A 12,351-nucleotide genomic window follows, 5' to 3' on the forward strand; every position below is an offset into this window, starting at 1 on the left:
TTTTGTACAAACATAAGAGAACTGGTGTTTGGTATTGTTAGGCAAATATGCCAGTAGGGTAACTTGTATATAACTTGAGCTGTGATACTGCTGAAGAGCAACATTGTTACTGTTTGTTTATGCCAGATCAAAGTTGCAATCAGTAGATAAAACTTTTAAATGCCTTCTGTTAGACAGATGTGGACTTAGTGTTCTGAGCAAAACAAAAATCAAACTCTACTTAACATTAGTATAACTTACTGCTGTATATATTCTTTTAAGTAACATAAGAGTTGCAGTTACCTGGTAAGTATGCATTTTCATTGAAAAGACCTCTGAAAACAAATATGTTACAGTTAGTGTGTACAAGTAACTTACTTTACTCTGAGGGATGAAAAATAAATGAGAAATAATGTTAACAGTACTCCATATAAACTTTAATATCAATTAAGTGCACTAAGCTCCAAGTTGTATGCTCACAGCCTCTTAAAAGAGCATCCTGAGTTGCACAGATATGCAGAAATGTGGGTAAGATTGTATTGGCTGGTAAATTTCTATCAATTTACATATGCCAGTTAATACATTACAATCGGATATGAGACTATGTATTAGGAAATGCATGTCTAATTTATGTGAAGCAAGCTGTAGCTTAACATCCAGAATTCTGTAATCAATAAATCATTCCATGTTTTGGTAGTGAAAGGCATTTAAATATTTAGGCAAAATGGGCATTTCCTTTTTTGCCTTTTCTGTAGCATAATGTCATTTTAAACCAGATCTTTTACTTTTCTTCTTGACCCTCAAACTAAGTAGTTGACTAATCATAGTTACACCAAAACCAAAATTGATCATTGAGCTTCAGTATTCTCATTAAGAAAACTTGTGCTGTTGGTGGTACTGACAGACCCAAGCAAGAATACAAGGTCTATTGCACTAGGCACTGTATAAGGACAGTGAAACAGTCCTTGTAATTTGACAAGCTTAGGCTAAACTGTGTCAGATACTAATAGCTCACCTGATATTTTTAAAACCCTGAGTTGGACTTCCTGAAGACTCTGAGTTTCTAGAACTGGCCATTGGCAAAAAGAAATCCAAAACATGGAGTGCTTGTAACTTTATGGTTCTGTCTTCTACAGCCAACAGCAGTTGGATGAAGTAGCTTGGAGGGGCACAAACTCTTCTGCCTTTTCAGCTGATTATAGTATCACATAAAATAATACTTCAGTAGCCACGTGAAATGGCTACTAGAAGCTTAGGAAGTTGGCAACTGAAAACAGTCCTGACTTTTCTTTGAAGAAGTGAATGGGAGAAGCGTGATGAGAGAACAAACAGTGATGAGGGGGAGGAGGAGATTTTCCAGCTACATGATGCTGAAGACTTTGGCAGTAGCTTGAAGTCCAGTTACCATATAAAGGCTAAACTCCTCCCTTGATCTCTGTGTAGTCCTTCCATCACCATCCGTGTGCACCACAGGGTGGCATGGAGCCTTTATGTTTTGCCACAGACCATAACCTAAGGGGGGAAATTACTTCCCCACTTGGTCTTTCTGACGCAAGACAAAAAGTGGGAGTAAAGAAAGTTTTACTATTCTGTTCTTAAGTACGGTACGCTGAGGAGTAAGAATTGCTTAGTATCTTAATGAGAGTGGAGGCAGAAGCTGGTAGTAATCTCCAGTTATCTTGGTGTCCTGTTACGTTAGTTAACAAGGTCCTTTTTATGCTGATTAAATGGACTTTTTTGCTTTTTTAGACACATTGGACATGTTGGTTGGGATCCAAACACAGGTTTTGATGTAAGTAATTTAATAAGTTATTCAAGACACTGAATGGTTAAAAGCTTTTGAGGCTTTTTCCTGTAAGTTATGAAGACTAGCATTAAATAAAAAGTTCACTGTACATCAAAATAGTTATAAATTGTGATTTTTATAATATGATGCAAACATAGATGTTGGAGTAGAAGGGAATAGGAGGGATCCGGGATTGAGGGGAAAAGATGCAAACCTTTCTACTTACCTCTCCTGAAATAGTCCTTTCTGACTGAAACGTCAACCCAGAGACATGTACTTGGCTTTGCTATTCCTATTACCTACATGGTTTGTGTTTTTTTCCCAATACAAATGATATTTTTAAAAATTCTTCTGTTTCAAGCTACTTAAAACTAACGTATCTGACTTGCAGGTGAACAACTTAGACCCAGAACTGAAAAACCTGTTTGATATGTGTGGAATTTCAGAGGCTCAACTAAAAGACAAAGAAACTTCAAAGGTCATATATGATTTCATTGAAAAAACAGGAGGTGTGGAAGCTGTTAAAAATGAACTGCGCAGACAAGGTGGGATTAGTTTTATTTCAATGTAAAAATTAGCAGGGCGTTCTTTGCCTTAAGGATTAGAGTAGAAGCTGTTGATGATGAACAATTTTTGATTCTCTTCTCTGGACTTCATGTCACTGCAGTTGCACTGGATTTCATAATGTTTCTGTACACCATACACTATGTAAAAATGTTCATGCATGACCCATGAGAGAACTTGTTCCCTAAAAGAATAAGGATCTTATCTATGTCAGTTAAGTACTTACCAGTAACGCTTAGTCTGACTGCAGAGTTATGCAGTATGTTCGATACAGGTTTTTCAGACTGTGTATGTTGCTTATTTATAACCTCAATCTTACAGATAATTAAAATCTTAGAAGCCGTACTGCTGTTGTCAGTTATGGTAGTAGTACATAGCTGGCTGACGGGTGTACGTATGGTGCCCATTTACCCTGGCAGCACTGTGTAATGAGCCTTGCAGCAGCTAGAGACCTGCAAATTTTATATGAATTTTTTTAAAGGTTTTTTTTTTTCTATTTTAAAGTTAAAAGTGCTAGTTTTGAGCAGGCTTCTGCCACAAGAAGATTCTCAAATAAGCTATTTCCTGCCTAACATGTAAATGTGATCTCACCTAATGCATTATCTAGTGGAACATAACAAGTCAGTCTGAAAATTACACTGCCAGTGTCAAACTTTCAAAAATTTGCCTAGAACACTTCTCAAGAGAAACGGGATATAAATGCCATTGAAATTATAGCAGTTTGAAACTAGTGAGTAAATTGTTCGAGTGACTGAAGAGATACACATTCAGGGTACAATGACTTGTTACATTTATTTCTTAGGTCCCCCGCGGTGGAGCGGTATGTATTTGAGCTGGCATCTAAGCATATGCTTCAAAGTATTCATGCTGCTGTGTGATTTCTTTCCTAGACAAGAAACCTTAGTCCACATTTGTTTGACTGCAATACTAAAAATTATAGTCAAACTTCTTAGTTAAATTGCAAACAATTTCAGTTATGATTTTTTTTCTCAGTAAGAAATCTGTCAGTTTCGCTATATAATCTTAACTCTGTTTAAACGTTTACAGAGTTGTTGATCCCAGACTGCTGACCATAAAATTGGATTGAGAAGACTTGCATTGGAGTCTTATGACTAGTTTAAAATACTTTTAAAAATGCCTATTTTTCTATTATGTATGTGTTAACTTCACGTTACGGCCACTTGCATGTATGCAATTGAAAGAAAAGCTGCCTCATCTTTAACGTGCATGATAATAATCTACCTCTGTGCTTTTTGATAGAGGTAGATAAAATATTCCAGTGGGTTTATCCACAATTATGTTACTTGATGTGTAGGCTTTACTGCTGTTTGAAGTGTTCTTTCTCAACTGAAACACATTTTTCTGTGTTTATTGCAAGAATTTCTGTGCTTACGTATTCACCCTGCTAGGATGCTGACTAGAGAGTTGCAGACACATCGTTCTGCTCAGACAGAAGTTACTTTGCTGTTTTTCCTGCCCTTTCCCTAGTTTTGGTACTGTTGGTTGCTTTTTTTAGTGACAATGCCATCAATAGAAGATTTTAAAAACTTTTTTTTGTTAATAGTGATGTACAGATGAATGTGCATTTATAAAAAACTAAATTGTTTTCTTGCTTTTGCTTGTACCATCTGTTTGGGGGAGAAGGGAGAGAGGATGAGGTAATGGTGCTCCCTCCTTGCTCCTCCTCCTGCCTCATTTCACTTCAATTGAGTTGCTGGCTGGGGTTAAACCATGACACCTTATAAAAACTCCTGAACTCCGTTTCCACAGATTGGATGTGGCTTATTTCTCTAGATATGATGCAGATAAACCTCTTCCCCACAAGAAAACTTAAACCTTGTGTTCAAAATGCACAGACACTAAAGAGTCTGGACCATGACCATGTTGTGTATCTTTCTAGTAATACAGAAAAACTGTCTGTAGTGCTTTTTGAGTAAGTTATATTTGAAAATACTGGCCTCCAATGGCCAAAAAGAAAACTACAGTCATGTCAGCCAAAAAGTGGTGGGATTTTTTAAAATCAGGAGTGTTGGCAGTATATCTCTTGGAAGATACATGAAGTTTGAGAGGAGATTCTTCCCATGTTGTTCTTTCGAAGGGATGGAAAAAACCAGCGGTTTGTGGAAATTAAGAACGTAACATGCAATTTTAGGAGGGGTATGTTTCTCTAAGATGAGCAGGGAAGGAGGCACTGAGGCACTAGTGTCTCCTGCTTCCTCAAAATCCCTTTTTTAGGGATATGCCCTCTGTATTCTAGTGCAGACAGCCTGCTTTCTCAGCATGTAACAGGAAGGACATAATCGAAGAGGTAAAGAAGTATCTTCTTGAGTGTAATACCTTTTTTGTTATCAAAGCATATGAAATCAAATGTGAATTTTCTTAGTTGTATGACGGCACCTGGATCGTTAAGTAGTTACGTGCAACAACCACACAACCTAAAGTACCATAAGCCATTAGATGCTTAATGGAAGCGGAAATGAAACGGTGCTATTTAAAATGCCATTAGCAGAGCAAGTACATTTCAAGGCCACTTCATATAGAAATGATCCTGTGTGTTGAGGTAGCCCTGAAGTTGTTTCCTTTCTACAGTCCCGGCCATAAAGATACTGTTGGAACTAATTTTTAGTAAAAGGGATTAAGAGTCACTTTATGTTGCATCATAATGCATTAGTAGGGTTTTTTTTGTTACTAGAAGATGTTACTTCAAAAAATATTTGCCTCTGTAATTCCCTAAATAATGGATAGTTTATGAAGTGGAAATTCTGTGTTTCACTTTAAGTGTATTTTCTAAAACCTCTTCCTCTTGCCTTCTGCCCTAGCTCAACAAAATTTTAGAGGATTCTTTTGAAATTTTTTCTGCATTTTGTCATGAGAAATTGAAACACTGACTTAAAATACACTCGGATTATGAAGAAAATTACTACCATAAGACCAAACCAAAATTAATGACCAAGCTTGTTTTGCGACTTTAGTAATCTTTTTATGTACCGCACCTGCTTCTTGCAGTGTTGATTCTTCTACAAAATACACCACAGACGTAGGGGCTATGTTCGACTTGGTTTGCGGTCCTATAAGCGTAGCTTACGTTCAGCCATAGTCAGCTTCATCCAGAATTGGTAGAATTTGCACAGGCACAGAGATCCTTGCAAAAGGCAAGGCGAAGCCTTTTTCCTCTTTCTGCTAGTCTCTGAAAGACTTACGGGTGTTGAGTAGCAAGTAACTGTAAATTGTTTTGCTTCGTTTCAGCTCCACCTCCGCCCCCACCGTGCAGAGGAGGACCCCCGCCACCGCCACCACCACCTCCCCATAGCTCGGGCCCTCCTCCCCCCCCTGCTAGGGGCCGAGGGGCACCACCGCCACCTCCTTCCAGAGCTCCCACGGCGGCACCTCCACCCCCGCCGCCATCTCGGCCTGGTGCAGCGGTGCCCCCGCCTCCCCCAAACAGGATGTATCCTCCGCCGCCGCCGGTGCATTCCTCGTCCGCGCCCTCCGGCCCTCCTCCTCCTCCACCGCCACCCACGAGTGGGTCGTCTGTTCCTCCACCGCCTCCTCCGCCTCCGCCCCCTCCTGGTCCGCCTCCGCCACCAGGCCTTCCGTCAGAGGCTGAGCACCAGCTTCCGGTTCCTGCGGGAAACAAAGCAGCGCTCTTGGATCAAATCAGAGAGGGGGCTCAGTTAAAGAAAGTAGAACAGAACAGTCGACCAGTGTCCTGCTCAGGAAGAGATGCACTGTTAGACCAGATACGACAGGGTATACAGCTGAAATCCGTGAGTAGAAGCTGCTTCTCGCCTGTGTTCCCTGGGGACGCGCAGATGGCCGCAGTATTGCGGTGTGAACCGTAAACTGTGGCTCTGGTTTGGGCTGGATCGTAACTTTTAGGGTTTTTTGAAGTGATGCTTTAAACGGTAGTACTGAGAAAATGCTTAGAACGCATATTTGCTGTAGGTGAGTATTGGTGCATGAAATTATCCTTCTTTCAAACTCGCTGCTCACTTTTCAGTAGAGCTTTAAGCATAAATGCTACAATGATGATACCACAAACTGTGGCTGTAAAGAATGTTTGCAAGAACTATGAAAGACTGATGGTCTCCTGAATACTTCAGTAAAATCATCTAAACAACTGCAGGGGATGAGTTCTGCAGTAACAGCAGTGGAAGGCAAACACTAGATTTTTTTTTTTTTTTTTTTTTTTTTTCCTTTCGGTCTGTCTTTCTGTCTGTCTGTCTCCCCCCTCCCCCCCATCTTAAAATGGACCTGTGGTCTGCAGAGGTTGAGACTTGTAAGGAGGTGGCTGCCTGAGTCTGGAAAAGTGCCACCCATGAGGGATGCCTCTGCTGCTACCGCTGCAGCTCAGGCTATGAGGCTATTGCTATTACTATTTTTTCTTGATGTCACTGAATATCTTCAAAATAATTTTGCCTGTAGGTCCTTTTTTTTTTTTTTTTTTTTTTTTGTCACGCTTCAGCACTTGAGGCTTCTGATGTAAAAGGTTTGAGGGCATGTTAATATTTATTTGCCATTACAGAGATGCAGTATCAAAGTCTATTACGTTCAGAAGTGATTATCAACCCAAAGCAGACCTGGTTAACAAACCCAAACAAGAAAAAATATTTTGTGGTATATACCAACGATAAAATAAATAATGATTCTGCAGCCACACAAGTCATGCTTGTACAACCATATTAAGAAGCTTTCCTTTAGCTGAGTGTTCACTTCATGATAGTCAGAGCTGAAATATTTAATATTGAGTATGGACTAACTACAGTTGTATCATATGGCAAAAGAGGAAAGGTTGACTTCTGTATAAATAACTTAGCCTGAGCTGAAGAAACAAACTGCAGTTTCACTCTTCCTTCTGGCTGAAAATAAACTCATTAATCTTATAAGAAAGTTTGTCTCAAAATACATCGGTTCTGTTTTGCTAATTGCCTCTTTCTACTGTATCCTTTTTTCCAAGGTATCTGATGGTCAGGAGAGTGCACCACCTACACCTGCACCCACCTCAGGAATTGTGGGTGCATTAATGGAAGTTATGCAGAAAAGGAGCAAAGCCATTCATTCTTCAGGTGAGTCTGATGGAATTTTTGTGACCTCATGGTGTCAGGTTTTGAAGAGTTAACACTTCTGTTTGACATAAAATATTGTTGGGAAAAAGCATGGATTTCAGCATACAGAATGCTCTAGGCAGACCCCTAGTGATGGGTTGAATGGTTACTTCCTGCTACTTTGAATTACTGGTGTAGTTTGCAGTAATACTGAATTAAAAATTACTAACCAAGGTTAATATCCTTATAAGGATTTTTTTTTTTACAACAATTATTTTTATCCACTAGAAGTTTGATGAAATAAGTTGTCAAAATGTTTTGGAAGGAAGGTTTTTAATGCTTTCTGTTTCTAGAAGCCAAAGCACTTGGAAAAGATTCATGCTCTTAAAACTGTGGCTTCCATTGTGCTTTGGATGCCACCTGCTGGATAATAATCAGATAACTAGTGTTACTTGACTAGTCCCACACTAGTACTGAATCGACTTTTCACACTTCAGTGCTTGGAAAAAATAAGGCTGCAAGAGGATTTGCATTTCTCAAATACCAGCTTGTAATAAATGCAGTTCAGTAGCTGCAGTGCAGCTGTTTGGTTACATCTCTTCTGTTTAGGCTCTGATATATTTTTCTTCCAGAGCTTGCCTTGATACTAAAACCGCGGTTGCAGTCTGCAGACCATTTGACTAACTGCAATATAGTTTGTTGATTTGCTGCCCTATGTAGTAACCTCCAATTTTGGTACTTACATAAATTAAATACCGGAAGGGTACTAAATACAGCATTTTCCTAGGGAAGGTGTTGTGGTTTAACCCCAGCCAGCAACTAAGCACCATGCAGCCGCTCACTCACTCCCCGCCACCCAGTGGGATGGGGAAGAGAATTGGAAAAAAAAAAAAAAAGTAAAACTCGTGGGTTGAGATAAGAACAGTTTAATAGAACGGAGAAGAAGAAACTAATAATGATAACAACAATAATAAAATTACAATAATAATAATAATAATAGGATTGGAATATACAAGTGATGCACAATGCGGTTGCTCACCACCTGCCGATGGATGCCCAGTTAGTTCCCGAGCAGCAGTTCCCCCCAGCCCCACTCCCCCCAGTTTATGTCCTGGGCATGACGTCCCATGGTATGGAATACCCCTTTGGCCAGTTTGGGTCAGCTGCCCTGGCTGTGTCCCCTCCCAACTTCTTGTGCCCCTCCAGCCTTCTTGCTGGCTGGGCATGAGAAGCTGAAAAATCCTTGACTTTAGTCTAAACACTACTTAGCAACAACTGAAAACATCAGTGTGTCATCAATATTCTTCTCATACCGAACCCAAAACATAGCACTATACCAGCTACTAGGAAGACAATTAACTCTGTCCCAGCCAAAACCAGGACAGAAGGAAATGCTTTTGCCTAACAAATAAGTAGTTTAATTTTAACAGGCTACAATTTTTTAAATTATGGTACATATAAAAGTAGTGGAAGGCTGAATAAAGTTAACAACCAACATTGATGTTGAAGTTGGTGTGCATTACACAGCTTAGAATATTCCAGTAACCACAATGGTCTTTAGCTCACAGGTTTTTTTTTATCTGCTTGTACAGTAAACAGCAATCCCATTATGTAGTAAACCTGCGGAAGAAGTTCTTACGTTTCAGAAATTAATCTGTCCTTGAAGCTTAAAACCCAATAAGGAACAAGCTGGCCACTCTCGCATTCTCTAAGAAAGAGTAGTAAGTTTTAAATGAGAAAATCTGATTCTTTTTCTCGTAGCAGAAAACAAGATATATTTTTTTCCTACCTGGGGAAAGGAATGAGAAAGGAAACAAGTTAGACTTAACTTTCAGCCAGTATCTATCTAAACTGAATGTCATGTCTAGAAATCTTAAAATAGAGTATTACCAAATGTATTGTCGTGACCTCCTTGAACTGATTGTTCTGTTCTCAGAAAGTTGTGGGAGAAATCAATACCACTTTTGTCATGTTAATTCAGTGCGTGCAAGTGACTTGCTTTTTTTGTCTTACAGATGAAGATGAGGATGAAGATGATGAAGAAGACTTTGAGGATGATGACGAATGGGATGATTGATCATATATTATTATATATATATATTTTTTAAGGTGAATGATATACTAAACACTACTTTCTGTCTATGGATTCTGTAAAATTATCATGTAAATGTTCTACCAATTTGCTGTATATTTTTGTTGCCTTTTGCTTTTTTATTAATCTGTGCAATACCTCATTTAATCTGTAAAGGTTTGTCATAATCCTCTACAAAGCTACTCCCTGTTAATGTGTGCAAGTTTACACCTGGATGATCATGTACATGTGAATACTTTCCATTCCATCAATAAGGGAGTTTAAATGTAATATGTGAGACTGACAAAAACCTTAATGTAATTTAGTTATAATGCAAGAAGGAAAACACTATTTTCATACCCTACTTTTTCTGTATCTAAATTTCTTATTAAAACCTAGTATAGCACTATGTTCTTTAAGTGATGCAGCTCTTAGTTTATTTAGCCCCTTCATTTCAAATGCAATGCTACATGAATGTTGAGGCTGGTTTATACTATTGCATGGTTTCAGATACATCACAACATTGCAGTTCAAATCTTAGCAGTATGCTTTACATAAAACAAAATCACTACAGAAATGCACAACTAGTTGTGAAGATTACCTTGCCCTAACTGTAGCAATACTGACTGCTATTGAACAGCAGTGGTAATTAAATCCTTCAATTAGGGAACACTCTATCTGAAGCTGAACAGGGTGGCTTTACATTGTAATAGTGGTAAAGGCATCTTTGATGCAGACAAGTTCAGTCCTTTTTTTTTTTTTTTTTTTTCTTCCCAGCTCTTACTTTCGGAATGAAGAAGTGTAAATTACTGGGGGCTATACTGGAGGCTGGCAATTGCTACAGTTTGATTTATTTTTAAAATCAATTTTATGTGGTTTTCAGGCTGAAGGGCTGCGTTTAATGCTTGCTTCAATAATGTTTAATTACTTTTTTAAATTTGTAGGACATTGGTGTATTAATAAAGTAAACATAAGTGGTATTACTTTGCAGTCTTTGCGTTATGGTACACAACAAATGCTGAAACACCAATCCTACATCCATAAAGTTGGAAAGCCATTAACTCAGAATATACACTTTGAATAAGTACTGAACTTTATGGCAATATTCTGTCTTCGTATGTTGGCTTTAAGACCAAGGGTTGTGATGAAGATCAAGAACCCGATTCACAAGAGTAGTATTTGAGTAAGTGGACGGAAAATGGGATTCTCATTTCACAGCTTGCACATTTATATAAGTTGTACTTTGTAGTGCAGTAAACATTGGCATATCTGCCTATTACAAAATACTAATCTATGCTATGTGGGTATTTAATATCTGCAGCATTAATTACTGTACTTACTGTAACTTTCAGGTAGAAAAATCTTTTTAAAAACCACATTATCTGACACGGAATGTTTAGTTAAGTCAGTCATATTTGGAGCGTAGTTAATGCATAGTGTCCTGGGTCTTTGACTGTAGTCAAGCTATCAAACTAAATTTAAGTTATCGGAATTGTATTGACTGAAACCCAGTGTTGACCTGATCTTGACAGGCTGGACCTGCATGATACGGCTTGGATTTCTAACCCAGTTATAACTTAGTCTTTAGCGAATTAATTTAGTCATACGAGAAGAAAGGAAAGTTGCTGAAAAGTAGTGGGAGAGGTAAGGTTGTAGTTAAATTATTCAGAGGATGCTAACTTCCTTCTAAGGGTAATTTAAGCACATAACTTGAGGAAAAAAATTTCCAAGTGGTCTCACTTTCTTGCGGTAACTTTTGCATTGCCCTCTGCTGCTAGAAATACTTCCTACTAGCTTTGCTGCTGTAATGGCTTGAGCATTGGATCAAGTGCAAGTGCAGCCTGGGGTAGCTAATGGCAGTGGAGTTAAGAATTTGTGTATAAGGAAAATATTTGTATGGCTTTCATATAACTTCTGGCACTGCTCCCTTATTTTTAATTGCATATAGGGCATTTTAAGATTAAGCAGATGAGGCCTAGTGGTTTTCCTAACATGCTACTTACTAGATATGTTTAGCTGTTATGTTCCCAGAATTGGAATTTCTGTAATATAGTTAACTATTAAGCATCACAGTTCATTAATCAAACTTCTATTCCACGTTTTGGGAGCTCTGAAGTTACCTTATTGAATAAAACTTTGATTTGTAGATACTGGCCAAAGAAAGCTTCTGGGTTTTCTATTTCTTTTTCTTCATGCAAAAAGTACACTCACATTCTGTGGTGTCCAGGTTAATATTTACTTTAAAGTAGTGTTTGTACATGATAAATTTCAGGCATAAAGACTGCAATGGCAGTTAAGTTAGTCATAACTGCATGCTTCAGCACTCCGCCACTTGCACTATGAGCAGAAGATAGCATTTCATGATACTGGTGCATTGTTGCTAAACATTGTAATGAAGGCCTCTCTTATATATTCTGGTTAAATGACTGTCCAGATAGCCTTAGCAATTAACAAACTAGCATGAGGCTTTTGTATCTCAACACTCTATGTGCATAGACAATATCAGCTAGCCACTTGTACGTATGAAATCCGTAAGAACTTCTCAATCATTCAGTTTTCCATTTATCGAACTGAAATTTTTAGTATGTGAATTTTTGAAATGTACAGTGAATAGGATGTTGCACTGGTGGCAATTCATCATGGAGCATAATAAAATTAATTTGACCCAACTAGTGTAAAACTGTGTGGTTTTTAAGTGCTGATTGTGGCACAGCTTTTAAAATAGATCTGCATATTGATTACACACTTTAAAAGTAACTTTGGTCGCCTTAGCCAAGTTCACAAAGCAGTAAATAGCCACTGTCAAATCGCAGTAGTTTTCATGTGTCTGGAAAGTTGGATTGTGCTAGCGAATAAACACAATGAGTAAGAATGTGACACCCTGTCCTCCTGGCAGATCTCGCGGC

General features: G+C 38.4%; 1 protein-coding gene across 3 annotated transcripts in view; it reads left to right on the plus strand.

Moving 5' to 3' along the window:
- The window catches only part of WASL (WASP like actin nucleation promoting factor), a 53,526-nt gene extending 41,412 nt beyond the window's left edge, over nt 1-12,114 (plus strand). For 2 of the 3 annotated variants that reach the window (XM_041123254.1, XM_041123255.1), the window contains 6 exons: nt 1,729-1,771; nt 2,157-2,310; nt 3,132-3,149; nt 5,576-6,096; nt 7,287-7,395; nt 9,390-12,114. In XM_041123254.1, coding sequence (XP_040979188.1) covers nt 1,729-1,771; nt 2,157-2,310; nt 3,132-3,149; nt 5,576-6,096; nt 7,287-7,395; nt 9,390-9,451 — 907 coding nt within the window. In that variant the 3' untranslated portion in view covers nt 9,452-12,114. The remainder of the gene's footprint in view (nt 1-1,728; nt 1,772-2,156; nt 2,311-3,131; nt 3,150-5,575; nt 6,097-7,286; nt 7,396-9,389) is intronic. The other variant, XM_030016158.2, reaches the window with a different exon arrangement.
- The last annotated feature ends 237 nt before the right edge of the window (nt 12,115-12,351 follow it).

The sequence above is a fragment of the Aquila chrysaetos genome, chromosome 5 (genome assembly GCF_900496995.4).
Source record: "Aquila chrysaetos chrysaetos chromosome 5, bAquChr1.4, whole genome shotgun sequence".
Lineage (NCBI taxonomy): Eukaryota > Metazoa > Chordata > Aves > Accipitriformes > Accipitridae > Aquila > Aquila chrysaetos.